Source organism: Amphiprion ocellaris, chromosome 18 (genome assembly GCF_022539595.1).
Source record: "Amphiprion ocellaris isolate individual 3 ecotype Okinawa chromosome 18, ASM2253959v1, whole genome shotgun sequence".
Taxonomy (NCBI): Eukaryota; Metazoa; Chordata; class Actinopteri; family Pomacentridae; genus Amphiprion; species Amphiprion ocellaris.
Genome location: NC_072783.1, coordinates 7,431,540 through 7,458,248, shown reverse-complemented (window position 1 = coordinate 7,458,248; position 26,709 = coordinate 7,431,540). Strand labels below are relative to the sequence as shown.

The window sequence follows — 26,709 nt, the reverse complement described above, 5'->3', positions numbered from 1 at the left end:
ATGCTTAGCAACACCTGTGAATTAGGACTAATTTCATTAATCACAGCTGAAGTTATAGGGGGGTACAAATTATTTCAGCCTCATTCACTGGACCTGCCAGAAAATGTATCCCTCCGCTGTAATGAAAAGTTTCTCAGGTTCATACATGTGTAGTACACGAGATTCCTTCAATCAATTATGCAAATTACACAAGGTTAGCCTTCACCATTTTGGAGCAGGTCGAGGATTGGCATCATCGGCATCATCAACCTTGACTTTGTCAGTTTAAAAAAGTTAGCAATGAATCCTACGGATTACAAACACATTGTGCAATATAAAGTTAAAAAAGAGTATCCCCCAAGACGGAAAAGTTATTACTTCCACGAAAGTCTCATCTGTATGAGATTGAAGGTAAGACCAATGACGTTTGAAACAGTCAATGAAACTGTTTAGTTGTAGGAATCCACATTTCTAATTGATTTTTAATGTGCAATTCATATTTGTATCAAATTATTCCATTTTATTATTCCATTCAATTTTAGATTAAACCCCTGGAGTACGACATTATTCTGGGAATTGTAAATGAGCATCATCACTGGACACTTGTGGTAAAAAAATATCTATATAAATAAAACAATATAAAAAGAGTAAATATGCTAATGCAGTACTTGGTATAAAATAGAGTAGGTGAAGAAATAGTGTCTCATTTTTTTTTTTCATGGGAAAACTATTTGTAGGTCATCTACCCACAAGAAAAAAAATCCTTGTACTTGGATTCGCTGGGGGAGTCGAAGGAAGCCATTAAAAAATGTTTGAACACAACAAGGTGAGGATACTTGTTTTAAAAGCGTGGTAATAGGCATGTCAACTATCGCTACAAATTGGCACACATTTATGTAATATCAATTTAGAAATTAATCTTTTATTTCTGTAGGGCTTTCATGTGAAAAAAAGGCTGCAACTTTTCAAGGTGGACATGCAGTACTGTACAACACAACAATCTGACAGCACATCGTGTGGAGTCTTTGCACTGAAGGTATGTTTGCTTTGCAGAGTAATGTCATCATCCTCAAATTTCTGGATTGTAACACGACTGTCCTGTTTTTTTCTCCCAAGACAAATAATATTACGCTTTTTTGAGATATCTAAAACTCAGAAGTTATTAAGTTACAGCAGATTAATATCTCTATATGGTGACATATAAGCTCATAATTACTAAGAGGGATAGCTTAAGGTTATGTTAAAATGTCTTTTTCAGTTTGCAGAATGTCTCTTGCAAAAGGAAGACACCAGTTTTCCTTCCACGAAAGAGGCCATAAACAGACACAGGCTAGAAATTGCTGTTACTCTTCTCCTGGAAACTGGTAGGAGATATTTTGGTATTTCATAGACTTGTCCATAAAAATCCTGTAAAAATGTTAGTTATAGTAAATACTCTCACGTTACCTAAATATTAAGCAAATTTTGATGCATGACAATATCACACATGCTCTTATTTTTTCACAGATGACCTGACAGACAGATGCCACTTTTGTGGGGAACAGGAACATGAGTCCGATGTGAACTGGGTAACTTGAGCTATTCAGTAACAGTCATCTACTCTCTAGATAATGGGAATTGTCTTTAATGCTTATGTTAGATTCTTCTGTTCTACCTAGGACTATTGTTTTATTTCTGCCTTCGCTCCACTTGAAGTAATATTTGTTGAATTGATTGCAACAATAACACAACAATAACAATGTACAGCTTCTTGAAAGACATCTTTTTTAAAACCTGGATTCTATGTCTTTCAGATTCAGTGTGATGTTTGTTTGCGGTGGTTCCACCAAATGTGTGTTCAAGGCCCACCAGCAGAAGAGGATTTTGTTTGTCTTGCTTGTTAGTCCTTAGCTGGATGAATAGTATCTAGAGTTGTAATTGTTAAATAGTTGGACCAGTATGTTAGTTGTGTTTGTTATTTTTGTTACTTATCTTCAGCTGTATATACCTTTTTCCTAAAAACAAATGGTGATTGTGTTGTTATTTATATAAGTTATTGGTAAGTTGAGTACTTTTAAGAGACGTTTTAACTGTATAGTATTATAGTGTATTTCCTTTTTTGCTGCAAGATGTAGCTTTTTAATGTAACAATATTTAGTTTTTTAAAAATATTTTTATAAATTGAGCATTTTGTAAAACAAATTTTGCAGTAAGAAAAAAGCAGGCTGAAATAATTTGTATCCCCCATAACTTTAGCTGTGATTAATGAAATTAGTCCTAATTCACAGGTGTTGCTAAGCATGATCACAAGTGTCTGCAGAATAAACCAAACATGTGTGACAGTCAAAGCATGATCGCAACAATCCACATTTAGTTTTATTCATAAACTACGCTGATATCTAAAGACAGAGCTAATTATAGCGCCACCCTTCCGAATGCATGCGCGCTCCCGCGGCAGGGGACACACTTTCTAACGGGGGAACTACTTTGGCACCGACACCGGGACACCGGGACACCGTCGGCGGACTCTGCACTGCAGCCACAGAACACTGGTCTTAAAAGAAGAAACAATATTAGTACAAAGTCTAAAGCTTACCAGTGTTTCGGTGCTGCACAGCGCTTACCTGTTCAGGTGTATACTGGAGCTACGTCCGTCAATCAATTTGAACCCCCTGCTGCAACGGCCAAACCAATCATTAGTTCCCCCGCAGCTGTATGGCGTGATGGCTAATCAGCCGGTCACAGATTGGTGGAAAATGCTTCTAAATCCCTCCCTCTTCCTCCTCTGGGATCTGCTGACCATAACTGAACCTCCTGCTCATCTATAGGACTGTTTTAACTCCAGAAAAGATAAGGACCGAGGACACTGAGATGTGGTCAGGAGAATCTGTGCTGTCCCTGCATCAATGTTTTAATTCTACAGATGTGGACGTTTTTATCCAGTCCTGTAAGGGAGGATCTTGATGCTCTGATTATGGTGCTTTCTGCAAAGACATGATGATACCCTGTAAGCGTGTTAAGGTGTTCCCCAACAACAAGCCATGGGTCACCAACAGCATCAAATCCTGCGTGAGGAAAAAGAAACTGGCTTTGAAAGACGGGGCTGTCTCTGACCTTCAGTCAGCCACCAGAGACCTGAAAACTGAGATTCTGAAAGCAAAGCAGAGCTACAAAACTGTTGGGAAATTTCTTCTCGAGTGGAGTCCTAACTGCTCCTAATAACACACAGAGTTCAAGTCAAATTCTTTACTTGCAGCAAGTGAATCAATATTCCCAGGACAGAGTCTCTGAACAAATGATTAGCTTTTTATTAAAAGCTGACAATACTGTAAATTAATTAGTTGTAAAATATTGCATACTGTAAAATAAACACTGTTCTTGTTGCAAAAATTTCATTTATTTTCTCACCTCACTTAACTTAAACATTTCACATTATAAATTCATACACACACACTTACATATATACAGATATCATATCATTTTGTAAACAACAACAACACTACATTTCTGAACATACAAATCCTTCCACTTTTTTGTTTTATTCAGACAATGTAAAATGCATTTCCTGAAATTATATTTAGTTTTCCATGCATATTTTGATCATTTTAAAATGATTTAATGTTTGAGGAGATAAACTGTACCTCTAGCAGCACATATAAAGGAACACAAAAAAAAGCGAAGGAGTTGCTGATCAAAACAATGTGATCCATATAGACAGAGTTGTCATATAAGAGAGAACAAAACTATGAAATTCAATCACTGGAAATAATTAGACACTTGATTAAAAGTGGAAATGGACAAAAACATGGAAATGCTGGAAATGTCTGAAGCAAGAATTGCAGAATTTCAACAGCAGAACATCCAAAATGAACTTTATTAATCCTGAGCTGGACTGGGCTGTTGAACTGCATTCCTCATCCTGATTTGGAGACTTCTTTCTGTGAAACAGGAACTGAAGGACACTCAGCACTTCAACATTGAACTCAGTGATGTTAAGTTTGCGTGTCTTGTGGTGGGACGCTGTTATTGAAGAGTCTTATGGATTGTGGAAAGAAGCTGCTGGCCATTCTGGAAGTTCTTGCTTGGATGGATCTGAACCTTCTCCCTGATGGTAGCAGTTGAAACAGATGGTGGGCAGGGTGTGAGGAGTCTCTGATGATTCAGTGTGAGCGCTGCAGGGAGGTGGAGATGGTGGTGATATCTGGTAGTGGAACATCCATGATTCTACCAGCTGTTTTTATGACCCGCTGTATGTCTGCCTGCTCTACCTTCCTGCAGCTGCTGAACCAGACAGAAACACAGTAGGTGTAGTACACAGTAGTAGTAGTAAAATAACTAATGAATGTGTAGAATAGATGTTAAATGAATTAGAAATATATATTAATATAATAGGAGGTAAGACAAGGCTCCTCCACTCTATAAATACATTACATGCAGTAAAGCTGTCAGAAATAACTGCAGTTTGTTCAAATAAAGGTGTTTTTATTTTACAGTCATCATGTAAATTAATACGTATTTCTGTGATTTCACTAAATATTATCTGTAATTTCACAACATGGAGAAAATATGCTAGAAAACATTTTTAGATTTTGATGCTGATTTAAATACAGTAAATAATCGTATAATTTTATAGTGAAACTTTATAAAAGAACAAATCAGTAAAAATAAAAACGTTCTCCACCAGCTGGAGGTAGAACAATCAATCAATTAGTCGTCAATTATTACAGGAACTGTTCTGATCCATGATCAGAGTATTTTAAACAGAAACACTTAAATTCTCATTTAAACTTCTGAAATGTGAATATTTTCAGTAAACTGAAGATCTCTGGACGAAACCAGAGATTCCATGAAACTCCAACCAGCTGATGGGTTCCTCCAGACCATCACTGCTGCTCCACCTGGAGGATCCTCCTTCTTCTTCTGGCCTGCTGCTCCACCTGGAGGATCCTCCTTCTTCTTCTGGCCTGCTGCTCCACCTGGAGGATCCTCCTTCTTCTTCAGATCTGCTGCTCCACCTGGAGGATCCTCCTTCTTCTTCTGGCCTGCTGCTCCACCTGGAGGATCCTCCTTCTTCTTCAGATCTGCTGCTCCACCTGGAGGATCCTCCTTCTTCTTCAGATCTGCTGCTCCACCTCCACGTCCTCCTGTGGATTCCTCTTGTATTTCCTGGAGGTCTGGAGAGAAACAGCAGATGTTAGTCTGCTTCAGGTTTCCTCTGGTCTCCTGAGGTTAAAGTTGGTACCTTGTGGCTGAAACAGATGAGAGACGTGAAGATCAGCAGACTGAGCAGCAGCAGCGTCAGTCTCATGAAGAACACTGTTGGATCTGAAGAACACACATTAGAACCATCAGAACCACAAAGAGAACCCAGTCTGAACTTAGAACTACATTATTTAAATCAGTTTATGGAAATAATAATACTCCATCTTTGATATTTAAGTTATTTAGGTTCATTTATATCATTAAAACATTGAAGGACCTTTTATAAATTTAAATTATTTAAATCAATTTACAGAATAAATAATATTGGAGGAACCCAACTTCACTGATTTTGGTCAAATTCTAGAATAAATAACATTACAGTGTCTTTGACACTTCAATTTTTAGGTGACTTTATGAAATAAATAATCCTGTATGGTCCAAAGTTTGATGTTGAAATTAGTCTGATAAATGCGTCTAAAACTTTATATGATCATTATTTGGGTGAGTTTAAATAATAAATATTCCTGCAGGTGCTGAGCTTCATATTTAACCTTGTCACTATATTTGTGTCTTGAATAATATTGTCGAGTGTCTTGGTTAGTAATTAAAGTTGTGGGTTAAATTTTGAACTCCGGCTCTTGGGCTGTTTTTAAATGTGGGTGATCCACCTCCATCTTCAACCTGGAAGCTCCTGATTCCTGGTCGGCTGCTGCTGAGGACTTCCTGGTCAGGTTCTACTCACCTGAGACCACCAGAGACAGCCGGCAGCTCTCAGAGGAGAAGTTGTGAGAAAACACGTGGACGTGATAGACGCAGGTGTAGCTGCCTTGGTGGGCGTGGCCTGCAGCAGGAAACAGGAAGTGGGCGGAGTGATTGACGGCCGGCTGGGTGTGGCTGAGTGTGGCGTTGGAGGAGGAGGTGAAGCTGAGCTGGAAGGAGCCTCCTGGGTACTGAGGCTGGATGGAGCAGCTGAGGGTGAAGCTGGAGCGCCAGGACACCTGGAAGCCCTGCTGCTGGGCCTCGGAGACCCCGTCAACGGAGGACACAAAGATGATCGGCTGCTCCAGCAGGTCTGCAAACAGAGACGGGATTGGTCGACCCCGCGTCCAATCGTGTCTCTGGACAGAGACGGGATTGGACACGGTGTCGACCAATCAGAGAAGCACTGACCTGAGCAGACGAGCTCCACGGTGGAGGAGGACCGAGTGGACGTGGAACACTCCCTCAGCCTCCATCCGGCCTCAACGCACCGACGGTCGACGCTCCACCCTCGACTCTCCGAGGACTCGTTGCTGCTTGCTGTTAAAACAGCAGAACCACAGTGCAGCTCTGTGCAGGCTGCAGCTGCTGCCTTCAGGCTCCAGTCAGAGCCGTCCACCATCCTCCACTCCACCATCCTCCACTCCACCAGCTTCACCTGCAGAACACCTGCACAGCGACTGGCTCCTCCCACCAACCTGACCGGCTCTGAACACAAACCACAGAGGGATCAGTAACACAACAGAGAGAGTTCAGATCAGAGCTGCAGCTCCTCTTCTACCTGAGCAGGTGAGTCCAGCAGCTCTGCCAGGTGAGCAGGTGTTTCTATCTGAGGCGGAGCTTCTACAGTCCATCAGAGCAGACTCACGACCTCCACACTGGAACTCTCTGCTCCACCATGGAGCCTCCACCTCTCCATAGAGCGCCCCCCAGAGGACCGAAGGAGCCCCACAGCCGAGCTCCCTGCAGACCACCTCTGCATCCTGCAGGTCAACGTCAGCCTCACACACCGAGGACCACCTCTGGTTAAACTGGTTGGATCTGACCTCCAGTCGGCCTGAACACAGACTGGTTCCATTCATGAGCCTCACAGAGTCTGAAAAGAAAGAGAAAACATTGAAAAGAATTCTAGCAGCTGTTCGGAGGATTTCAAATGTCTTCCTTTGGTGCCATCTTGTGGTTGCATGAAGAGCAACACTGATGAGGAACAAAACCCAACAAAGGTGGATTTGGCTCAAACCCTCAGTTCTTCTGCTGATCAGAATCAGAAATACTTGATGGATTCAGAGGGAAATGACTTAAATGAATCTGACCAATGTAGAGACACTGGATGAGGGTCGTTGTTCCAGCATCAGAAACCAAACTGCTCTCAGATGATGTGTTTGATTCTGTTTGATTCTTCTTTAAACTTTGGTTCCTTCATACAGCTGCAGTCTTGTTGCTGTTCGTACAGGTTTCATGTCATGTCTGTTCTGGAAAAACTGGATGATATCAGACAGTTTCCTTCCTTTGGTAAATACAGATACATGTTCTGATGCAGCAGAGTCGTCGTTCTAAGACTCCTAGTTGTGTAACTGTAAGAATCCGGCATGTTTCTGCTGGTTAACAGTTGTAGTATTTAGTGGGTGAGTGTGGAGCTAACTGAAGGAAAAATGAATCTTTCCCATTTCTAGGTCCTAATGGCCTTTAGACAGGCAGACGCTGCAGGAGGTTAGATATTGTCTATTCTGATGTGACTAAGCAGACTAGTTGTCTCCATATAGTCTGTAATCTAAAGTTGACCTTCTCCCAACTACAATATAAACCCAAAGATCAGAGAGAATCCTCAGAACTGATGCTACCATTGCTTGCATGTACTGCTGCTCTGTCGGTGTCACTTCTCCTGATATCAGTAAACCTTACTATCAACCTAAGTCATCTGAGTCTCCAGTGAGTCTCTCTGTTGGCCTCCTCATCCTCTCTGGACGTCGCTGAACTTCCACAACACTAACATGAGTCACTGAGTGCTGATGATTGTTTACCTCGGTTCGTAGCGCTGTTACAGAGGCTGATGGAGAAATTATTGAAAATTTCTATGAGGGAACTGAAGTCTTCCAGAATGTAGATGTGAGCTCGGTCAGTGGTCATGTTCAACAACTGGAGGTGTGAGGCACCCCGGATACCTGAAAGAAAACACTGAGTTAAAATTTTGCTTTCAAAACAAAGAGAACAGTTTGGTTGCAATAAAACTGCAGTTTCCTGATTCTTGTTGTGCAGCCGTTGGTTTCAGCTCAGTTTACTGCCAAAACCAACCTGCAAAGATCTGAAACAAGCCTCAATAGATGTCTTAAATACTGACAAAGCTACCAGCTTCACCCAATTCTTTGGTGTTTCACAGTTTTGATGTCGTACTTTCAGAAGTGTCACTGTTGAAATTGAATCAGTCAGAGTCACTCACCAATAGCGTAGACCTCAATGCCGGTGTCTCTCAGGTGCTCAGCAGGCTCCTCTACATCATCCTGGGACTCTCCATCAGTTAAAACAACAACAATTTTTCTGGAGTCTGGACGCATTCCCATGTTGTATTTAAAGCTGTAGTGGAGGATGTGTTCCAGAGCCAATCCTGAGTGACAACAAGAAGGACGCATCAAAATGTGAAGGAAAGTTCAGGGATTCATCATTTCAGAAGGACACTTATAAACTAAAGTTTCTTTCCACTTGTAAAGTCCATGTTTATCATTCAGTGTTGAGTTTCCAGTGACTCCTCTAACTCTATTTTCTACGATGGAATCATTGAAACATGAATCTTTGTCACAAAAAAAAAAAAACAATCATGAATTTTGGTTCTTTAGAATTATCAAAGGTCTTCTGGAAATCTAAAAAAAAATCTGCCGGATCATAAATATACAAACAACAACTTGAATCAGTTTTGATGTAGAATGTTTGTGTTGATCTAGTTTTCTTAGTTTCATGGCCTCTTAACATCTCCTGCGTGATTCTGATCGACTACAGTTGCTGATTCTTCTGATTCAGTTTAAATAGAACCCATTAGATCCTCATTAGACTCAAACACTACAGTGGGAAAGTCTGAGGAGCTCAGCAAAGATCTGAAAAAGTAAATCATTGACTTGAACCAGTCAGAAAGTCACTTGGAGCCATTTCAAAGCAGCTTCAGATCCAGAATCATCTGTTAGTCAGGATAAAGTTCATAGTCCAGTTGTGTTACTGCCACCATCAGGAAGAAAACACAAACTACCACCTGCTGCTGAGAGATGGCTGGTCAAGATGGTCAAGAATCAACCAAGAATCATCAGAAAGCAGGTCTGAATGAATGAGAAGCTGCTGGAACATAGCTGTCAGTCTCCACAGGGTTCTAGAGGATCCATGAAGAAGGAAGTTTTTACTCTAGAAGCAGAAACTTAAAGCTCCACTCAAGTCTGCTGCTGATCACATGGACAAAGAAAAGGCCTACTGGAGGAAAGTTCTGTGGTCAGATGGAACAAAAACTGAAGGTGAGACCTTTAACCCCAAGAACACCAAACCTACCATCCAGCATGGTGGTGGCAGTATCATGCTCTGTGGAACTTGAGGTTTACACAAAGTAAATGGACTAATGAAGGAGGATTACCTCCACATTGCTCAGGAAAACCTAAAATCATCAGCAGAAGGTTGATCTTGGACACAGTTGGATGTTTCAACCAGACAATGAGCCCAAACACACATCAGATGTGGTAAAGAAAAGGTTCCATCAGGCTAGAATGAAGGTTCTAGACTGGTCTCCCCAAAGTCCTGAGTTAGACCCATCAAGAACCTGTGGACTGATGAAGAAACAAGTCTGAGTCAGAAAGACAACATGTTTAGTTGAACTGAACCAATTCTGTCCAGAGGAGTCAAAGATAAACCAGAAGATTGAAACCAGAAGAACCGAACTGAGGTGGAAACGGACAAATTTAACTAAACATTAACATTTCTGTTTGTATATTTATGATCCAGCAGAACTGATCATATTTCCAGAAAACCTTTAATAAATCTATGAAAGAACCAAAATTCATGATAGTTTGTTGTCTAAGATTCATGTTTCAATGATTCCATCATAAATTCAGAGTTCTAGGAGTCGTTGGAAACTAAAGACTGAATGATAATCATGGACTTTACAGGTAGATGGAAACTTTAGTTTACAACTGTACCTGCTGTTCTCTCACCTGTCTTGGTGCCGCCACCTCTTTGTTCCAGACTGTCGACAGCCTTCAGCAACGACTGTTTGGTCTGGTAGGTGTTCAGCTGCCACATGGTCCTCTGAGTGTCAGTGAATAAAGTCAGACCTGAAGAACCACAGCGAGGAGCTGATTATTGATAGCAGCAACATGACAATAGTGCTCAACGGTTGTGTCTCTGGGCCTTTGATTAGAAAGTCAGAGGATCAAACCCCAGTTCTGCCATTGTTGCCCTTGATCAAGGACATTAGACTGAAAAATGAACCACAGTGAGTTCAGAGGGTTAAAGACACAGAATCAGTTCTAATACTGAGAGAGTAAAATATTACCAATCTGCACTGCGTCAGGGCCAATGTTGAAGATTTTGATTATATCGTCAACAAACTGTAGCATCTTCCAGAAGTCTGGTGGTGAGATACTCCCAGATTCATCCACCAACATCACGATGTCAGCATTGGCTGCTTCACACTGAGCAGCTGCAACAGAACAAAGGATTATGGGAAACGAGAAAATACCAAAAACTCATCTCATTTCTCTACTTAGAGCCTCTTCTTGTCCTCACAGTAATCAGATTACTTCTACAGCAGTAATAATATCTACTCTGGTATCAGATTACAAACTACAAATGTGATACAAAATAACCCAAATTAAATGCAACAGCAACTAAAACAACCACAAAGAGACACAGAACAGCTGCAGACAGATGCAAACAGCCAAGTGTGACAAAAAAACAACCATAAAGACACAAAATGACCACAAACAGATGCAAAGTGAGACACAAAATGTTCCAAATGAAATGAAACGGCCACAAAGAGAAGTAAAACCCGTCCAAAGCTGCTGCACTGAATCTGAGCCATATCAGTGAGTTATTAGATTAATGTGAGCTCCAGTAAAGGCAGCGTGGGATTCATGTTGGTGTTGTGTGTTTACCTGCTGAGGCGAGGCGTCCTCCACCTCCGAGGCCTGACAGAAACAACATGAGGCACAATTCTGATCAACACTCTCAGATAACACAAACTGATTATGGATTATCAGCCGACCGACTCGCTGCTGCGCTGCAGAGCTGAAACCAACGGCTGGTCGAAGCTCGGAGGCTCAAATGTGACAGAATTAACTTCACGAGATGAAGAATGAACACAAGGACACTCAGAACGTCCCAACTGAGATATAAAACTACACAAATCACACACAGAATGACCACAATCACACACAAAATGTCCAAAACTAAATGCAAACAACAAAAAGACCAGAATTAGACATCAAACGGCTACAAACTGATGAAAAAAGACCAAACTGAGACACAAAACGACCAAAATTTAACACAAACAACCTCAGCACTATGCAACACAATGAAAATGTGGCACAAAATGACCAATATCTAACAAAGGTTGAACCAAAATCAGAAGGAAATAACTCCATAAATGTGCAAAACGAGACACTAAATGAGCAAAAAATGACAATAAACCAACTGCATGAATCTACAAAATTTCAAACTAAAATAAGCACAAAGAGAGAAAAAGGTGAAGAAGTTCTACCTGGTGTCTCATATTTACTTTTTCTATATTCTTCTATTCTAATATATGTGAGCTTTGAGTCTTACCTGAACTCCACAGCAGCAGCAGCAGGAGATCCATGTCCAGGTCCACGTCCGTCTGCTCACCAAGTCTTTCTTCTTCCTCTTTTATCTGCTCGTCAGTCAACAGACGAGCTGCTTCTCACAAGTGAAGACGTTAAAAACCACAGAGAACAGATCAAGTGTCCTGATGTGAGAAGATGTTGTGATATCAGAGCTGAAGTTTCCTCCTTAACAACAGGAAAAGGATGGAAACGATGCAGCACCAGCAGAAATAAAGTCTTTTTACTGCACACACTCTCACTGTCAGCTTCAACATGTTTAGCAGGAAGTTTAAGCATCTTAGTTTTACAGGTTTGCAGCTAAGTTCTGCTAATTATCAGTAAACTCAGAGTCCAGCTTAAGTTTCTTAAGTTCATCCAGAATAAACCTCTAGAAGAAGACAACCAAGAATCAGTCGGCTTTAGTTTCCTTCAGGATCATCATTTGTGCATCACTTTAATCTGCCTCAATCTGAAGAAATCCAGGATAGAAAGACGTGTTTTCAGCAGATTATTCCTCCAGCAGAAGGAAACACACCAACAACTCAGTGTAGATTTGATACCTGCTCTCTTAGAACCAGGAGAACCTCAAGGAATTCTGAGGATGATGAAGGAACCCTGCTTTCTTGGAGGGTTCCTGGAGGAACCTTATTAAAACCCTTTTCTGGAGTTAGCTGTAGATCTAACCGACACTTTACACCTGCCTTTATACAACAATTTACTTGTTTTATTCCATTCTGGACTCCAAAGGTTCCTCGAGGTTCTTCTGATTCTGAGAGTTCAGTCAGAAACTCTGCAAAGTGATTTTAATTCCTCCTGAATGTCTGAACCTTATTTCATCTCAGCCTCCAGGAGGATTTAAAGGGTTAATAAAAGGAAATGTGTCAAACACAGTTATCTGATTTAAAAATAAAGCATCAGTGCTGCAGCTCTCTGTGGCTGAACTTTCTTCACATGAATAAAAATGTTTCCTGTTCAAACTGGTGCAGAAAATGAAAGATAACAAAGTAACGGAGAAGAAATAAAGACAGTTTGACTGATTTACATACAGTAAAATAGTGTAAGTTCACTTTGTAAAAGAATGAATTCCCATTTATTAAACACCGATACAAGCCTGTTGTCATATTGGTAATATATAAATTAATACTGTTTTCAGTGGTTTTAGTAGGTATTATCTGTAATTTTATTTACTTTCATGAAACTGGAAAACAAAACAGAAAATCTGTAAAGATCAATGCAGATCTACCAACCACCTCCCAACCTGCTGATATGAGCCTTAAAGTTCACCCAGAATGACCTTTTAAAGTTTATCTGGTGAATTATCAGAAACCAGAAACACATCCAGGGAACCAATGATTGTTTCTAGGAGTCTAAACTGTTCACACTAGGATACATCCCATAATACTGATGATCACAGCTGGTTCTAGAGGAAAAGAACAGAAACCAGATTCTACGTATCTCTAGATTGTGATGCCTGGATGGATGAACAGAAACAGAAAAACATGTGAATGAGAACAGTTTTATTGTAGCTGAGCTGTTTTAACGTCCAGTTTTTAAATGTGAGCTCAGAGAGAAGCTACCAGATGGAAACCTGCTGCTCTGACATCTAATCTGACATCTTCTAAAGCTGACAGGACGGACATGTTTCCACAGAGCAGAGAGGAAACTGTCTGTAGTAGGACTAGAAATATCTCCAGTATGTGGAATCTACATTAGTTCCAGTGTTGGGAACATCTGTGGGAACGTGTTGGAGATGTTGCTTCCAGGTTTTTCAATCTTTGGAAGACAAAGAATCATTTATTATTATTATCTTACAGGTCTTTTATTCTATCTTGTAGTTTAAAATTTTTTGTTATTTAACTCCAGTGTTTTCTCAGGGGGTCCTCCACACTGGGTGCTGTATGTGGTCTGCTGTCCACGGGTCCCTTCAGCCCGGCTGGTTGGGGGCTCCCTACCTCTGGTTGGGGGTCCCCCTGTCTGTCGGGGTCAGTGGGTCTGGGTGCCAGCGCCCCCAGTGGTCATGGCCTGCGATTCCTCCCACTGTGGACGACCCCAATGGAGGCGTTTTCCACAACCGTCAGCTTGCCATGCCATGTCTCCCTACTGTCAGTGGTGGGAGTGTGTGTTTGTGGGCGTGTGTGTGTGTGTGTGTGTGGACGTGTGTGCGTGTGCGTGCATATATGTATATATGGAGGGAGGGAGGGATGGGTTTTCGTCTTTTTCATGTTTTTCATGTTGTAAAGCTTTGTGTTGCATTTTTTGTGTTCCAGTTGCACTTTAGCCTCGATGCGTTCTAGCAAGTCTGTACTTCGGAGTCCGACACGCACGTACGCGAGTACGGACTTGCGTTCTTAGAATTGAGAGACGACCATCGTATATTACTGTAAACAGCAAAGGCTTGTGGGAAAACACTCGCTCACTACTGTAAATCCATATGTGGTCATAAACCCGCCCCAAAAAACTGGCCAATGGGAGGAGAGAATTCAAATTCAAATATTTAACGGTTTTCTGGAGTAAACGGACAAAGAAAGAAAGAACGAGTGGAACCAAAGGTCAGTTTATTATTATTATTATTTCTGTTAGTCTACTCAAACTGGGACATTTTCTAACGTTTTTCTAACGTTTTACCTTCAAGTTAACTAACTTAATGTGTTCACTCCCTGTGAATAACTTCCTCACACACTAGTAAAGGTTAGCAGCTGCTTCTGTTGGTTTGATAACCAGGAGAGTCGTTGGTCACGTTAACTGGAAATAACTTGATAAAGCAATGTTGGACTTCTAAACTGCATTTTTAATTTGCATATTTTCATCTTTAGTTTATGGTTTCAACACTTGTGGTCTGCGTCATGTCTTTAGTAACATCAGAGGAGTTTTTTCTGGCGGAATAAATACGCTGGCGACTTGAAGCTAGCAGCTAAATTAGCCGAAATAGACGTTAGATTGAAGCTCTGATATTAGACTCCGCTGTTACTGAGGCTGTCCGGCTTTTAACACCATGTAGAAATGGGCAGGGGCCCAGCTAATTCCCGGTTCGGTGGGGCCCGGCTAATTCCTGGTCCCACGGTACAAACCGGGACATCGCCGTGTCTTGAAGCTTTCGACTGTCGGACCGGGAATTAGCCGGGCCCCTGTCCAGGTTGTACTGCCATGTCTTGAAGCTTTTAACTGTCGGACCGGGAATTAGCCGGGCCCCCGCACAGGTTGTACCGCCATGTCTTAAAGCTTTCGGCGTTTCTGGGAAACGCTTCGATTAAGTGGAGACTCTTCCTCCATCTCGTTTTAATCTGAAACTCTGAACATAACCGGATCCAGACCAGGTCAGCTCTACAGCATCAGTTACCATGGAGACCTAGCCGGGTAAATAGAGAGCCACATTTGTGATACAGAAAGTTCTGGCTTTAAGCCCACTAATCTCACTTCTTTGTACGACCGTCTGACGATTGATGCGAAAAATGCATAAATGTGTTCTTATGCCGAGTCCTGTTGGTGCTGCAGCTGATAGAAGACAGACCAGAAAAATGATCAGTATTTATGCCGCTATGTATCACAGAGGATATTCATTCAGTACCATCAGCCTCACTGTGATTTGACTAAAAACTAAAGTGATTTCAGTGGATCCTTCATTTTGGGACAGTGTACCCTCTTTTATGGCACAGACCCTGATGAAGAAAACCCGGTTCACAAAGAAATGTAATAACTACCATGCGGTATCCATAACGTCTTGTTGACCATTATCTCAGACTGGGCTTTTATGTTCTGTCCTCCCAGTTTACTCAAAGAAAACCTGACTAGTCAGACTTGCTTCATAGTGCAGCTCTCTGATAGTCCTGTAAACATGTTCAACTCCATTCGCTGAGTCTCCTAAACTGTGTCCTGGCTGAGAAACCGCTGCATGATGTTGCTGCTGTGATGGAACATACAGAACATTGGAGCCTCCACAGCCCTCACCACAGGTCAGGTTGTCGTCTCCAAATGTTCTCCTTCAGACTCCTCAGAACGTTCCAGTAGAACTCTTTGTTGACAGTCTGACTCTGGGAGACTAATTCCTGGAACACAACCAGGTGAAGGTTAGAAAACACAAACAGCTGCTGGAGCTCCAGTGTTCACCAAAACATCTGTAACAGGTCCTGATGTTGATTGTGTGATGTCATGCGATCTCCCGTTCCACACACGTGACGGTAGCATGTTCTGTGCACTGACAACACAGACCATCACAGAACTGTTTGATGCACCTCACATGAACATTGAAGTGAACACAGCACTGAGTTGTGGCAGCTGGGAAACACAGGTTTGAGAAGTAATGTGTTTTATTGTTGCAGTTGCAGGTTCATTGTGAGGATCGGTCCAGATGCCACCAGATACCAAAGTCACAGATCAGCTGGAAATCAGGAAAGAGGGTCCAAAGAAAAGCCCCAGCATGAATCCTCATCAGAAAGGTTGTTGACTCAACTCTCTCTGAACTGTATCACGACAACAGCAGCACACCAGGGTGAGTAATGGTTAATAGATTCATTTCCATTAATGATTTAAGCAATTCAAAATACAGTAACCGATAGTAGATCAGCTGTAGTACCTGGTTGTTCCACCAGGTGGAGCCTCTTCCTGGTTAATACAGTAAAAACCAGAGTAGGCCGTTCATGAAGGCAGGCAGAGAGGATTGTGGGAGTTCAGGTAGCACCATGACAACGGGTGTCCTCCAGTATCCATACTACCTGACTATACCAGAAAAACACCTTGTATGTCCTCATACACAGTTCACCAAATGTAGTATTCCAAAAATGCCCAAATGTCCGACTCTATCCAGTCGTATTTCTGCAGGCAGCCTGCTTTTCTGACCATTCTGACCCACAGCTAGAATAATTAGGAACACTGTTAGCAATATAAATATAAATACAGCAATAACAGTAACAATATCACAGTAATGGTACTGTAAAAGAAAATCTTGTAATAATAGTAATACTGTAAATGTAAATACAGTAATAGTACTTTAGAAAAAAATACAGTTGTTACAGATAGTACTGTAAATGAGAACACAGTAATATTACTGTGAACACTTTAACTCTTTACTTTCTAGGATCCATCTGCCAGAAAGTTACTGTAAAATTTACAGCGACCTCTTAACTCTGCACTGAAACATGACAGGCTTTCTTTTACATTTTTGTTCCATCTGTCTGTGAAACGTTGATGAAATCAGAAGTAGAAAATACTTTGACATTTAGCTGTTTATAACCCAGAATAAGGACTGAAATGTTCTGCAAGGACTTCAGTGGTGATGGTTCTGTCATCATTTCAAACATGAAGGAAAGTCAGTGAACATCTCAGTATGTTCCAGCATGGATAGTTTAGTTGAATTCTTATTTATTTGCATAAATGTAATAATATTAATTTATCTGTATGGAGTTTGATTGTAACTTTTAGAGCTCCTGCACATCTGATGAATGAAGTCAAAGCAGCAGTCAGACAGAAAATGCTGATGAATTTCTTTGGTTGGTCCTGTGATCTGATGTTCCGTCACGTTGTCACTGCAAACCCAATCATAAATCCAGACATCAGCTGTTTGAGCTGCAGATCCTCCACTAGATGGAGCTAAATGTCCACCTGCAGGGAAACAAACCGCAGATCTGACAGAAGGAACCAGAGTCATCACAGTTTCTCAGTTACAAGTTTTTCAAAGGAATCACACCTATAGAAGAAATGTATTCACCCAAAACAGCCTCAGCACATCTCAGGCAAAACGTTCCACCTTAGTTAACATAACACGTTACAGGAACGTTTTGTAGAGAAGGTTCTGTCATCTGTGGCCTTGAGAACATTTAACGAAACTACTTTAAAAACGTTGCTTTGTTTCGTTTATTCTCAGCTCTTCATTTAAGAGCTGGTGATTTTCTTTTGCCGCTGCCTTAAACCTTTTTGGACGGTTAAAATTTCCTCTATGCATCGGAACTGATATTTGCCTCTTAGATGTGAAACGCTGGTGTAGTTCTGTTCTTTAGAAGCTACAAAATACTGATTCTGGATTGTTAACTGAACGATTCAGCAACAAAAGTAGTTAAAGAAGACAAAAAAAACCCATAAACACATATATAAATATATATTTTATGATATATTTTATGATTTTATTAAATTTGAAGCATCAAAAACCAAGATTTGTAAACACCAAAGTGTCATAAAGTAACATATAATATTAAATACATGGAGATATTCCTTTGGCACTGGCTGAAACCTCTTTGGGTGTTTGACTTGAGGAGTTAAGGAGGATCAGTAAATACGTAGAGCTGCAGTTTTTCCAGGTTGTTTTCAGACGCAACAACTGATCCTGACTGATGGGATTCAAGTTTTAACAGCATTAAAAACAAACTAAACACTGATTCAGGATCAGTTTCATTCACATGACCTCGCTGCCTTGGTCCGACCTCATCGACTTCAGCTCCTGCTGATTGGTCAACTGAGTCCCAGATGTTGACGCCGTCTGCAGTTCGTCCACGTCGTCCCGCCGGCAGCACAGGCAGTGAGGCAGCGCCCCCAGCAGGGCCTTCCTGAACATGGAGCTGGAGAAGACGTAGACAATGGGGTCTAGCGCTGAGTTCAGGAAGTTCAGGCCCAGAGACACGATGTTGAGCTGTGTGAAGGTGTAGAAGGCGTTGCAGTCCCACGGCCGGTACGAACGCACCGCCCACAGCCCGATGGTGGTCACCGTGGTGGGCAGGAAGCACACCATGAACACCGCCACGATGGCAGCACATACCCGCATGGCCTTTCGCACCTTGTCGGGTTTCCCCCTCTGCCGCTGCCTCAGAAACCTGGAGATCCGGACGGAGCAGAACAGCAGCAGCGCCAGCGGAACCACGAACTCCAGCACCGTCAGGATGCGGTGCATTGCCACCAGGACCACGATGGCACGAGACGCCTCTTTGTACGAGGTGAAGAAGAAGCACTGGGTTCGGTCGCCGCTGCCCTTGATGTGGTTGAAGGCGAGCAGAGGAACCCGAGGAGCGACGACCAGCAGCCAGACGAACAGCGACACCACGGCGGCCTGACGCCTTGTCATGCGGTTGAAGCGGTGGTGAGGATGGACGACCTGCAACCAGAGGACCGACGTTACAATCACAGTTTACAATTTCATTTAACAGATGCCCTTATCCAAAGTGACATACATCTGAGAGTAGATTCAGGACCCTTAGCTAAGGTCCTTCGTCCTACTTCGTGTTTTATCTACTCTACACTTGTATCTACACTTCCCTAAGGGTCCTCACTAGTCCGTTATTCAGTGAGGACCCTAACGTTATCTGCTAACTTCAGCCACTATAAAAGCTAACATTCAGCTAAAATAATACATTTCAGTCATGCTTGATGCTAACTTTGACCGAAAACCTTCCTGGTTCACCTCAGTCTGACTGCGGTGATCCAGGAGTGTTTTCGGTTCAGCTCACCTTAAAGTAGCGGTAAACGGCCACCACAGTCAGGAGTGCGATGCTGGCCGTGCGGTTGGAGAACATGAGGAAGAGGTTGATGCGGCAGATTGCGTCTCCGAACACCCAGTAACCTCTGAGCAAGGCGTCGATCCTCAGCGGCAGACTGACCAGAGCCAGGAAGTCCACGATGACCAGGCTAAAGAGGAACAGGTTGTTGGGGTTCCAGGCCTTCAGCTTGAAGCAGAAGATCCACAGCGCCACCACGTTTCCCAGCAGCCCCAGCACCACGTCGACGGCCAGGACGGGCGGCAGGATCAGGCCTTCCAGCTGAATCCCGACCGGAGGGCAGCCGCCGCCGCCTGGGACCGGCGTGGTCAGGTTCAAGGTCGAGGTAAAGTTCGACTCTGAGAGCATTCTGGCAAAATCAAATGATCTGGTTGGTCCTGGGGAGGTTGTTTATAAACGATTAAAGGTAGTTTGGTGGTCAGATGAGGGTAAAATCTGAGGACAAGTTTCAGCATTCAGGAAATTCACAGCTTCCGCTTTCCACCGTCTTCTTTTTTTTTTTTTTTTTTTAACTGCAGACAGGAAAACAGAGAAGTTTAGAGTTTGTAGGTGAACCAGATAGTTTTCCTCTCAGGGCAGATAGTGAAGCATTAAATAAGAATGGAAATTACATAACATTTAAAAACAATTTCTAGCCCTTTCTCCAGTTTTTCTTTAATCATTAATTTTTTTGCAGAAATTTTAGGTTTGAAATGGAAAAATGAGTATTTGGTGGAATCTGCTAACAGCTCACTGACTACACACTGCTGTTTGGAAGAAGAAAAACAAGAAAAAGAAATGTTAGTTAAAAAAAATCTAAAATCAAAACAACTTTTACAAATTGGCCAAAAACATATCAGAAATAAAAAACATAAAATCTATTTTAAAAATATAAACATGATAAAAAAATCAGTCAAGAAAATATAAGATCAATTAAAAGACAAAAAACAAAAAATAGAATCTATCCCCTGTGCTGCAACAATGAAAATGTGCCCACTGTGAGGTTAATGTTATTGTTATTACTGTATGAGAATAAATGCAGTTCCTAATAACCATGAGGTAGTGAAGTAATATTGCACACAAAATTGAAAAATTACAGTATTTTGAAATGGATATTGCACAAACTGTTGAGAAGGTAATATTACAAATGGAATCAATATTGTTGCTCTGATTAAAGTGTCAAATATTTAAACAATTCAACAGTCGAAATACTGTTTTATTACAGCAACATTTATTTAAAGTGCAAAAAAAATCGAGATTTAAACCTGGATGTTGATGAAATTTAACTGTCAAAAATAAATATGAAAAATTACAATTAAATGAAACTTTTTTTCAACATTCAGCTAAAATGTGAGACTTCAGTAATGCTAAATGCTAATTTTGGTCATAATGAGTGTCAAATATTTAAACAATTCAACAGTGGAAATACCGTTTTATTTTTAGCAACATTTATTTAAAGTGAAATAAATCAAGATTTAAACCTTAAATTTAAATGTGTCAAAAATAAAGGTGAAAAATTACAATTAGATGAAGAAAAGCAGTTTTTACAGCGACTAAACCGGAGCTGTAATGAAGCCTGTGTTTGTAAATAAGACCATGTGGTTCTACTCTGAATACAGAGAATTAGACCAGATTAGATTAATCCAGGACTCACCAGAGGAAGCTTCATTCATGAAGAGCTGCAGGTTGGTTTCTGCTCATGGATTTATTTTCCTGCTGAAGGATGTCGCTGCTGTCGTCATCATCAGCTCGTTGCCAAACTGCTGCTGATTCATAAAGTGAATACAGAGTGACGTTCAAGAACATTTCTCAACACTTTCACATGCAGAGAGACCGAGCCGTCTGCAGGAGGTGGAGACTGAAGGAAGTAATGTTCATCCAGAAAGGACAACATGAATATTTATGTTAATACTTAAAATTTAAATATAAGAATAAAATAAATCAAGTAAACCTAACAATTACTGAACAGAATCCTAAACATTTATTTGAATCTTGTCAACTTGTAATTCTAATTTCTAGAGAGCATCTTCTCTGGGCTCTAATGCTCAATATGGCATTAGCATAATACTCATAAATTTAGCTCCTGACTTTAGGATATCCTTTACATTGGCTTAAACATTTAACATCAGTAACGTTAGCTGCTAACTTTAGCCACCATAAACGCTAACCTTCAGCTAAATGTGAGACTTCAGTAATGTTAGCTGCTAACTTTAGCCACCATAAACGCTAACATTCAGCTAAAATGTGAGACTTCAGTAATGCTAGCTGCAAACTTGAGCAACCATAAAGGCTAACATTCAGCTAAAATAATAAATTTCAGTCATGTGTGATGCTAACTTTACCCATCATAAAGCTTCAGTAATATCAAGTGCTAAGATTCAGCTCAAATAATATGACTAATGTTAGCTTCCAACTTTAGCCACCATAAATGCTAACATTCAGCTAAAATGTGAGACTTCAATGACATTAGCGGCTAACTTTAATCACTATAAAGGCTAACATTCAACTAAAATGTGACATTTCATTAATGTTAGCTGCTAACTTTAGCCACCATAAAGGCTAACATTCAGCTCAAATAATACATTTCAGTCATGCTTGATGCTAACTTTAACTATCCTAAAGCTTCAGTAATGTTAAGTGACAAGATTCAGCTGAAATAATATGACTAATGTTTGCTTCCAACTTTAGCCGTCATAAACGGTAACATTGAGATAAAATGTGAGACTTCAGTAATGTTAGCTGTTAACGTTATCCACCAGAAATGCTAACATTCAGTTAAAATGTGAGACTTCAGTACCATTAGCTGCTAACTTTAGCCACTATAAAGGCAAACATTCAATTAAAATGTGAGACTTCAGTAATGTTAGCTGCTAACTTTAGCCACCATTAACGCTAACAGTCAGCTAAAATGTAAGACTTCAGTAGCATTAGCTGCTAACTTTAGCCACCATAACGGCTAACATTCAGCTAAAATGTGAGACTTCAGTACCATTAGCTGCTAACTTTAGCCACTATAAAGGCTAACATTCAACTAAAATGTGAGACTTCAGTAATGTTAGCTGCTAACTTTAGCCACCATTAACGCTAACATTGAGCTAAAATGTGAGACTTCAGTAACATTAGCTGCTAACTTTAGCCACCATTAACGCTAACATTGAGCTAAAATGTGAGACTTCAGTAACGCTAGCTGCTAACTTTAGCCACTATAAAGGCTAACATTCAGCTAAAATGTAAGACTTCAGTAACATTACCTGCTAACTTTAGCCACCATTAACGTTAACATTCAGCTAAAATGTGAGACTTCAATCATGCTAACTGCTAATTTTGGCCATGATACAGGCTAACATTCAGCTAAATTAATAAGTTTACTAATAATAATAAACAAAAAATATGAAAATACTGTTGAGAAAAGATTAGCATCACAATAAAAATATAATGTTTGATATTTTGAAGTAATTCCTCACAATTTATTTTAATTGTTGATGATTTTAAATGTTTTTGATCATTTTTCTGTCTGTTTTTTGATCATTTTTTGTTTGTTTTTAAATAATAATCTGCCTGTTTTTGATCATTTTTGTCTGTTTTTGATTATTTTCTGTTTGTTTTTGATGATTTATGTCTGTTTTTTACAATTTAGTGTTTGGTTTTTTTAAAATCATTTTTCTGTTTGTTTTTGATCATTTCCTGTGTGTTTTTGATAATTTTCCATATTAACATTTATAACACCAGTTTGATCGGTCAGATCTTCATTTAAACGTTGGATTGAGGTGAATTATGTTCAGTTTAACGTGAGAAACATTGTGAGTTTGTTGTGTGGTTTGTGTTTCTGGGTCGACGCTGGTTTGATCTGTCGCTGCTGGAGCTGTGCAGAACGAACGGTGACGATTGGAACGATTAGAAATGTTCTGTAGATTGAGGAAGTTTCGAAACCACAGGATTACTGAGGTTGTGCTCCTCAGGATGAATCAGCTGTTTGTCAGATATTTTAGATCCTGATGAGTCATCTGTTGTTGTGACATTTCCTCCAGATTAGATTGATGAGATAAATCAGATTATTATTATTGTCTAAATCCTGACAGAAAGAGGAAACTGAGAACAAGATGTTTGTTGTGACGACACAAAGTCTTCAGTCTAGTCTATAATTCTCCAACTGATGCAGCCGAAAGTGAACATATCTGAACGTTTATGAAACTCTTTAATAACCTTCTTCGATCCAACAAACAAAATGATTTCAGGCTTTTAGTCTTGGTTGGGTTCTAATCATTTAATGTCTGCTTTTCATTATTTATTGTCTGTTTTGTAAAGTTTTGATCAGCAAAAATCAGAAATAGTTTTTGACAGTTTTTGACTATATTCAGTTATTTTGGATATTTAAAGAAAAAAGTCTTTTTTGCTAATTTTTTTCTTTCTTTTTCCAAATGTTTCGTCTATTTTTGAGAATTTTCTGCCTGTTTTTAATCATTTTTGCCTGTTTCTGTTATTTTCTTATATTTTATAAATAATTTTCTGCCTGTTTCTGACAATTTCCTGCCTGTTTTTTAATTATTTTTCAGTCAATATTTGAAAATTTCCTGTTCATATTTGATCATTTTCTCTCTGTTTCTGATTATTTCCTCTGTTTTTTTAAATAATTTTTGTCAGCTATTAATAATTTCTGCCTGTTTCTGACATTTTCCTGTCTGTTTTTATTATTTTCCTGTCTATATTAATTCCCAGCCTGTTTCTGACATTTTGCTGCCTGTTTTTATGATTTTCCAGTCTATATTTGCTAATTTCCAGCCGGTTTCTGACATTTTGCTGCCTGTTTTTATGATTTTCCAGTCTATATTTGCTAATTTCCAGCCGGTTTCTGACATTTTGCTTCCTGTTTTATGATTTTCCAGTCTATATTTGCTAATTTCCAGCCTGTTTCTGACATTTTGCTTCCTGTTTTTATGATTTTCCAGTCTATATTTGCTAATTTCCAGCCTGTTTCTGACGTTTTGCTTTGTGTTTGCAGTCTGTCTTGCGGCTGAGCGGCTGAACTTCCATCCCCTCCAGCCTGCAGGGTGACTGACGGGTATCAGGCTGGATTAGTGCTAAAGGTAAGCGTGTTTCTCCCTGTCGAGGCAGATTTCATCCCCCTCTTCTCCCTCAGACCCGCCGTCTCCTCTCATCCAGCTCTCAACGCCGCCTCACGTCTGTTTCTGCCAGTGTGTGATTTTCTATTTTTTCCCTCCCAGACCGCTGTGCGATGCCATTCCTCCCTCAGGACGCCGAGCGATTCGATGGGCTGTCTCTCCTCTACTGGTAAGGCTAATTCCCCTCCTGCTCCTCCTCCCTCGCCTCCTTCTTTTTAAAACTACACCTAAACTCGGCTCCTTGGGCTGATTCTCGCCGTTTGTTTCTCCTCCATGTGCAGACTTGAAGGCGACAGATGTCTGGGAGTTTAAGTCCACATGCAGTTCTGGGTCAGGCGTGTTGTGAGAGACGTTTAAATAATAACGTGTTTCTAGCAGCTCTCATGGGGACATTTTGTGCTTTTTCACTGCAGTTTTTCTGACACACTCGCGTCCAAATACAACTTGAGATAAATCAGACATTTGAGCTAAAGCTAACAGTTTCCTTGACCAGTACGTCTTGAATTGCTCCGTTTTTATCATCTTACTTCATTTTAGAGTATCATTAACCATCTGAACTGAAAGCAGCAGTTTGTGGGTGTTTGTTGTTTCACTCCTGTCTCATTTTAACTCACTGTGGCTCATTTTTCTCTGCAATCTAAAGTCCTGCAGCTCAGTGGAAACAGAACACAGTTAGAATGATGGAGAAACAGGAAAAAAATCCCTTCTTTGACTATTTATTTTAGAAAACTTGTTCAAAATGACTCAGATGTTGTCTAAAATGACTCAAATGTTTTCTAAAGTGACCTGAAACTCGTCCAAAAGGACTAAAACATTTTATAAAATGACTCAAATATTGTCTAAAATGACTTGAAACTTGTCCAAAATGACTCAGAAAATGCTCAGTATGACTCGAAGCTGTCTAGATAACCTAATTTAACCCTCTGAACTGTACATTGTTTCTGGGTGTTTTTTGTTCCTGCTTCATTTTTCTTTTTTATTTTATAAAACTTGCCCAAAATGTTTCAAATATTTTCTAAAATGGCTCAAATATGTTCTAAAGTGACTCAAATATTTTCTAAAGTGACTTGAAATTTTTCCAAAATGACTCAAACTGAAATTTTTTTGGATTTTTTGTCTGTTCTTTTTTTGGTTTTCTTTTTCATAATAAGTCTTTATAATTATTTTTTATGTTCAGTTTTGATAATTATTTTTTTCTCAGATAATTTTCTCTTTGTTTTTTTTTTTTTGTCTGTTTTTGATAATCCCGTGTCTTTTTTAATCATTTATTACTTTATGATGATTTGATATTTTTGCTCTCCTTTTTTTGATATTTTTTTCCTATTTTTTTTAAAATAACTGTTTGTCTCATTTTGGTCATTTTTGGTCTCTTTTTCATAATTTGTCATCCTTTTTCTTTTTCTTTTGTCTTTTGGATTTTTTGTGTCTTTGACATTTTTGGTCTCCTTTAAATCAATTTAATCTCTTTTTAGTTCTTTAAAGTAATTATTGTCTCTATTTAATAATTTTATAGCTTTTTTCCCCTCTTTTGAAAACAATCTTCTCTTCTTGGTGAAGTGATTATTGTCTCTTTCTGACATCGTTTTAAACTCAGTCAACCCGTCGTCGTCGTCGGTGTGTTTCAGAGGGTTAAAGGATGGATTTCACCGTAGATGAATCCTTTAGAGTCGTCCTTTAATGTGTGCTTTTCTTCCTGAACCAGCTGCAGCATCAGACTCTTCATCGTTCCTTCTTTTGTGGGTGAAACTCCATCGACGTCCGGTTTGACCTGAAGCTGCAGCAGCTTCTGTTTGCGTCCGGTGGGTAGAAATCTGCCAGAATCAGTCATCTGCAGCAGAACATCTGGTGCTGATTCACCGCCGAGACTCTCCTGGTTTCCCTCCCAGCATACGGCGAACAGACAGGAGGAGATTAAATATGCAAACACCAAACAATAATCCTCCGAGGCTGCGGCTCCCGGTGATGACTTTAGCTCCACAATGACAGAGCTGCAGCTTTCAACTGTATTTATACATAAATTTTAATATAATACGGAGGGAATGAATCTGCAGAAACACACTGAGAACTTCAGGCACTAAAATGAGACGCTGAACACGTAAAATGTGTAAAATAACGTCATGCAACATTTATTTTTCTGTTTTTCCTCTCTGCATCCTCCTCATGTCACTCCTTTTCGTGGCACTCAGGAAAATAATCATTAAGTTTTAATCAGATAAATCATATAATGATGATTAAAAATACATACAGTTGTGCTCATAACTTCACACAAACTGGCAGATTTAGTAAAATATGAACTGTTCTTTAATGAAAACATGAATAATTTGTTGTCCTTTTTCTTATTTTTTTGTCTTTTTTCTTTTTTCTGCCTGTCTTCGATCTTTTTGCTTCTTTTTTATATTTTTTGTA

The 26,709-nt window shown here is 40.0% G+C and overlaps 3 protein-coding genes and 1 long non-coding RNA gene across 7 annotated transcripts in view; 2 read left to right on the top strand and 2 right to left on the bottom strand.

Moving 5' to 3' along the window:
- Positions 1-1,283: 1,283 nt before the first annotated feature.
- On the top strand, positions 1,284-1,861 carry LOC118471672 (uncharacterized). The gene is made up of 3 exons (XR_004849022.2): positions 1,284-1,343; positions 1,486-1,547; positions 1,773-1,861. It is a non-coding gene; the product is annotated as an uncharacterized LOC118471672 (long non-coding RNA).
- A 2,664-nt stretch (positions 1,862-4,525) lies between these two features.
- On the bottom strand, positions 4,526-11,867 carry LOC111582276 (T-cell surface glycoprotein CD5-like). Its single transcript, XM_035957509.2, has 11 exons — positions 11,713-11,867; positions 11,043-11,075; positions 10,442-10,588; positions 10,101-10,220; positions 8,357-8,521; positions 7,941-8,081; positions 6,701-7,015; positions 6,331-6,627; positions 5,903-6,232; positions 5,201-5,283; positions 4,526-5,132 (listed from the first exon to the last, which is right to left on the bottom strand). The coding sequence occupies exons 1-11, from the start codon at positions 11,744-11,746 to the stop codon at positions 5,073-5,075; spliced, it is 1,725 nt and encodes a 574-aa protein (XP_035813402.2). The 5' UTR covers positions 11,747-11,867; the 3' UTR covers positions 4,526-5,072.
- Positions 11,868-14,229: 2,362 nt separating this feature from the next.
- Positions 14,230-26,709, top strand: part of stxbp4 (syntaxin binding protein 4) — a 65,800-nt gene continuing 53,320 nt past the window's right edge. For 2 of the 4 annotated variants that reach the window (XM_055004775.1, XM_055004776.1), the window contains exon 1: positions 24,315-24,472. In XM_055004775.1, the coding sequence (XP_054860750.1) occupies positions 24,417-24,472 (56 nt within the window). In that variant the 5' untranslated portion in view covers positions 24,315-24,416. Of the gene's footprint in view, positions 14,279-16,045; positions 16,216-24,182; positions 24,268-24,313; positions 24,473-26,709 lie in introns of those variants that run through there. The other 2 variants (XM_055004774.1, XM_055004773.1) reach the window with 2 other exon arrangements.
- Positions 17,867-19,749, bottom strand: LOC111582283 (hydroxycarboxylic acid receptor 2-like). The gene is made up of 2 exons (XM_023290888.3): positions 19,157-19,749; positions 17,867-18,804 (listed from the first exon to the last, which is right to left on the bottom strand). The coding sequence occupies exons 1-2, from the start codon at positions 19,550-19,552 to the stop codon at positions 18,112-18,114; spliced, it is 1,089 nt and encodes a 362-aa protein (XP_023146656.2). The 5' UTR covers positions 19,553-19,749; the 3' UTR covers positions 17,867-18,111.